The sequence below is a fragment of the Carlito syrichta genome, unplaced genomic scaffold (assembly GCF_000164805.1).
Source record: "Carlito syrichta isolate Samal-C Ts95f unplaced genomic scaffold, Tarsius_syrichta-2.0.1 Scaffold315400, whole genome shotgun sequence".
In the NCBI taxonomy this organism is placed as follows: Eukaryota; Metazoa; Chordata; class Mammalia; order Primates; family Tarsiidae; genus Carlito; species Carlito syrichta.
In genome coordinates this window covers 43,622-48,029 of record NW_007259496.1, presented here as the reverse complement: position 1 = coordinate 48,029, position 4,408 = coordinate 43,622, and the positions used below count along the sequence as shown (strand labels likewise).

The window sequence follows — 4,408 nt, the reverse complement described above, 5'->3', positions numbered from 1 at the left end:
GTGTGTGTGTGTGTGTGTGTGTGTGTGTGTGTGTGTGTGTGTGACCTGGAGTGTAGGAGTGCGCTCTGGTATCTGAGCTCTGGAGTCTGACTTCTGGATGTGCTGCAGGGTGATGGGGGAGTGTCTGCTCTGCCTAAGTCTGTCTGTGTGTCCGGCAGCTGAGCCAGGCCCTGCCACACCTGGAATGCAGAGAGGAACTGGATTCCAGTGGAGCTCATCACTGGTGTCCTCGCTTTCCTGAACATCCTCCCTCCTTCCTGTCCCAGGTTGGAGACCCGATTGAGTGCTGACATGGCCACCGTCCTGCAGCTGCTACAGAGGCAGATGACACTGGTCCCACCCGCCTACAGTGCTGTGACCACCCCGGGGCCTGGCCCCACCTCCACCTCCCCTCTGCAGCCTGTCAGCCCCATCCCCACCCTCACCCTAGACTCGCTTTCTCAGGTAAGCTCCTGAGACCCCTCTCCCATGCACCCTTAGCTCGGCCCTTTCTGACTCGATTCTACCCCAAACTGCTTTGCTGCCCATTCTCCTGGTCTCTGTGTCCCAGCCTCCCTTCACCCTATCCAACCCTCCTCTCACCTTTGTACTTCTAGAGGAAAGCTGCCTCGGGAGCTGTGGGCACAGGGTAAGGCAGGAGAGCCCCCAGTCCGAAGCCTCAAGACTGCTGGGTACAGGAAACTAGCAGGCTAAGTGCTCCGGGCTCCCTTAGTGTCGCCTGAAGGGCTAGTCTTGAAGGGCTAGTCTAACCGCAGTACCTGTGTCATGGTCAAGGGTGGTCTCCAAGGAGAATTAACTGAGCCTGAGGCCTGGGGGTGAGGGTTGCCTGCCAGTACATCTTGGGACAGGGTTTCAAGTCTCTGCTGTGACTGATATCCCCCTGGTCTGACTATCTTGCCCGTCTTTGCTCTCAGCACTAGCTGTTGTAGGGTCATCTTGAGGGCTTCTTGCATTTCCCAGGGTGCCAAGGCCAAGTGCCAAGGATAGGACTTCCTGGGCCTTTCCCGCCTCTGCTGGAGATAGGCCTTGGTTGCCCTTCATCTTTGCCTGTGTCTTCCCGGCTTCTGAAGGACTGCTGTGTCTGTGCCGCCCTGCACCATTCCTGAGTGTCCCTGATAGGAACTCCTCTAGATGCCAGAGGCGGCCTGGGATCTGCTCCCTCCCCTCTTCCCCTGGCATCCGCTCCCCCCTCCCATATGCTGCCTGCTCCTGTTTGCAGACACCAGGGCCCACGTCAGCAAATGTGCCAGTCTCCCTTCACAGCCTCCCCCGCAGAGCTCTCACCAGCAGACTCGTCAGCACCCACAAACCCCTCCCATCTGCCCTGGCCCGCTACATGGCCTTCAGATACCTGGCCGCCAGCCTGCTTGTTTCTGGGTCCTTGAGTTCTTTCTGGAGTGCAGGGAGGAAGCTTGTCTCTCCTTCTGTGCCAGCTTCTGTCCCAACACAGGGACTCCTTATTCCAGGTTGAGTTTGTATTCAGCTGCCATGCTCCCTGGGGAAGACTAGGGCCTTGAACATTCCCTGGGCCAGGGGCAAGACCCCCCTGTGTCACATAGAAGTTCCCCAGCTGCTCCCAGCTCTCTTGTTTGGTTCTTGCCCTCTTGACAGTACATTTCTCTCCTTTCCACCTCAGTGCCTGTCCTTGGTGGTCCCTATCCTGTTCTGGTTGCATTGGCTCTTCTCCCTATTCCCTCCAGTTCTCCCTCTGCCCATCTGACCCTCCTCTCTGTCTTCCTGCCCTCCTGTCTGTCCTCTGTCACTTGGGTCCTCCTGTCCCCCCCCATCCGCTTCCTCTTTCTCCATAGCTTCCTCGTCTTCTCATGCTCTGTGTTTCTTGCAGGTTTCCCAGTTCATGGAGTGTGAGGAGCTCCCCCAAGGGGGCCCAGAGCTCTCCCAAGATGGACCCACTCGACGCCTCTCCCTGCCGGGCCAGCTGGGGGCCCTCACCTCCCAGCCCCTGCACAGACATGGCTCAGACCCCGGCAGTTAGTGGGGTTGCCCAGTGTGGACACGTGGCTCACCCAGGGATCAGGACACCGCCTGGGCCTCTCCCCTCAGAGGCTCTGCTCAGGAAGCCCTGACCATGGAAGAGGAGAGGAACAGCTCCTCCTCCAGCCCTTGGGACCATCTCCTCCTGCAGTCCCCTGGGCCCCAGTGAGAGGGGCAGGGGCAGGGTCGGCAGTGGATGGGGGCCTGTGGTCCCCCCACTGCCCTGAGGGCATTAGCTGGTCTAACTGCCCGGAGGCACCCGGCCCTGGGCCTTAGGCACCTCAAGAACTTTTCTGCTATTTACTGCTCTTATTGTTAAGGATAATAATTAAGGATCATATGAATAATTAATGAAGATGCTGATGACTATGAATAATAAATAATTATCCTGAGGAGACTCTGGTGGTGTTGGGAGGGTGCAGCTGTCACTTGCCGTATCCTGTGTTCACATGCGGACATACACAGGTGCACATGTGCAGGAATCTGAGTCTCTCCATGCACAGGGCCTCCAGGGCTGCCCCAATATTTGGGTGTGGGTATATGCAGTGTGGGTGTGCTCCCTGGGGGCTGACATAGGTCATCATCTCCAGGGCATCCTACCTCTGTAGGGCCCTGGATTCGGGACAACAAAGAACCATCTGGACTGCATGCATTTAGAAGCAGTCCTGCTGGGACTCAGGCCCAGAGTCCAGCCCCCTGAGGGCCATATTTCTTCGTTGAGGGGCAGAGCTGGCCCCACTCTGACTGCTGACACAGCCATGCACATCTCTCCCTTACACAGTTCCTGAGCTCAGCCCCAGGCTGACCCCAACCTGGACTGTAATTGGACTGAGTCCCTGAGTCCTGGCCCTGACCTTCACCCCCAACTTGGCCTTATCTTGTCCTATAAAATTGGGCCCACACCATCCCAACTCTGGACACACTGGCTTTTCTGGCCCTAGCTCACCTGATTCCTGGCTGCAGATGGACCTCACTTTGATCAACTTGGTCCCCTGTGATTAGAGGTGGAAAGGTGTGGCAGAGAGGTGGGTCAGGTGGAAAAGATAGCTTTGTGCATCAGAATCTGTCATACACATGCTTGTGTGAGTATGAGCTTGCCTTTGCTAGTGGCTTGAGAGTTCACCACAGGACTTACTGGTGGGTTGATGTGTGTGTGAGTACAGGTGTGGTGGCTTGAGGGGGTGGCTCTCCTCATGTACTCTGAAGGTGAGCCTAAAGAGATGTGCATGGCTGTGTCAGCAGTCAGAGTGGGGCCAGTTCTGCCCCTCAACGAAGAAATATGGCCCTCAGGGGGCTGGACTCTGGGCCTGAGTCCCAGCAGGACTGCTTCTAAATGCATGCAGTCCAGATGGTTCTTTGTTGTCCCGAATCCAGGGCCCTACAGAGGTAGGATGCCCTGGAGATGATGACCTGTGTCAGCCCCCAGGGAACATCCCCACACCTTCATACCCTGAGACCCTTGGGCCTCAGCCTAGGCCAGAGGAAAGACCTGGGCAGCGGCTGACAGTAAGAAGTAAAGGCACATATGAAGCTCAGTGCTCTTCACATTTCTAGCTGTAAGCCTGGCCAAGTCCTCACTCCCTGGTGCTCTCATCCTCGTCACAGTCTGTCCTTGTCCTGAGAACTCAGCTCGCTGCCCACCACTCAGTGTTCAGGAGCCAGGGTGGGGGCATCCTGGTGAGCTGGGGCTGGGTGTTGGTGGGTACAGGGAGGAGAGGGAGAAAGAGCCTTTGCCTCCCCTTCGGGGGTGACGCTGGTTATTTCTTTGGGGCACCATGCCAACACTGCAGTCAGCTGCCTACCACTGGGTGAAGACACTGCCTGGGCCGTGAAGGTCTGGTGTGGATTTTGGTGCACCCAAGGAATAGAAGTGTGTGTGTGTGTGTGTGTGTGTGTGTGTGTGTGCGCGCGCGCGCGCGCGCTCAGGATGGGGACTGAACCCATCAGAGGGGAACCTGTAAATGCTTAACCTCAGTCAAAGCACATGGATGTCCCAGGGCTCAATTGTACTGTCTGCATGAAAGACCTGCCAGTGCAGCCCAGATGACCTGCCCCAGGTTCCCACCTGCTAAGGTTAGAGGAGGGGGGAGGAGGACAACAGTCACGGTGGCTCCATTTACTAGGTGGTCACTGCCTGTCAGGCTGCAACTGAGTGCTTAGCTCTTGTGTAGTGAATCCCTACCACTGTGGAGATGGGTATTCTTGGTGCAAATGAGGAGAGTCGGGCTCAGGATGGTCCGGTGACTGGCTGGTGGTTGCAGCATTAGTAGATGGCAGGTGTGTCTGACCCCTGCATTCTCCTCTGCACCCGTCTTCAGGCCTATGCTGCTCGGCCTCAGGCAACCACCACCGTGCCAGGCCTGCTTCTCGACCTCCTCCTCCCGTCCCCCAGGCTCCCAGAGCCACAGGAACTTAG

General features: G+C 57.2%; 1 protein-coding gene across 1 annotated transcript in view; it reads left to right on the top strand.

The window, feature by feature from the left end:
* Window positions 1–2,389, top strand: part of KCNH2 (potassium voltage-gated channel subfamily H member 2) — a 30,428-nt gene extending 28,039 nt beyond the window's left edge. Inside the window, exons 11-12 of the mRNA XM_021706256.1 lie at window positions 267–444; window positions 1,844–2,389. Coding sequence (XP_021561931.1) covers window positions 267–444; window positions 1,844–1,993 — 328 coding nt within the window. The 3' untranslated portion in view covers window positions 1,994–2,389. The remainder of the gene's footprint in view (window positions 1–266; window positions 445–1,843) is intronic.
* Window positions 2,390–4,408: the final 2,019 nt, after the last annotated feature.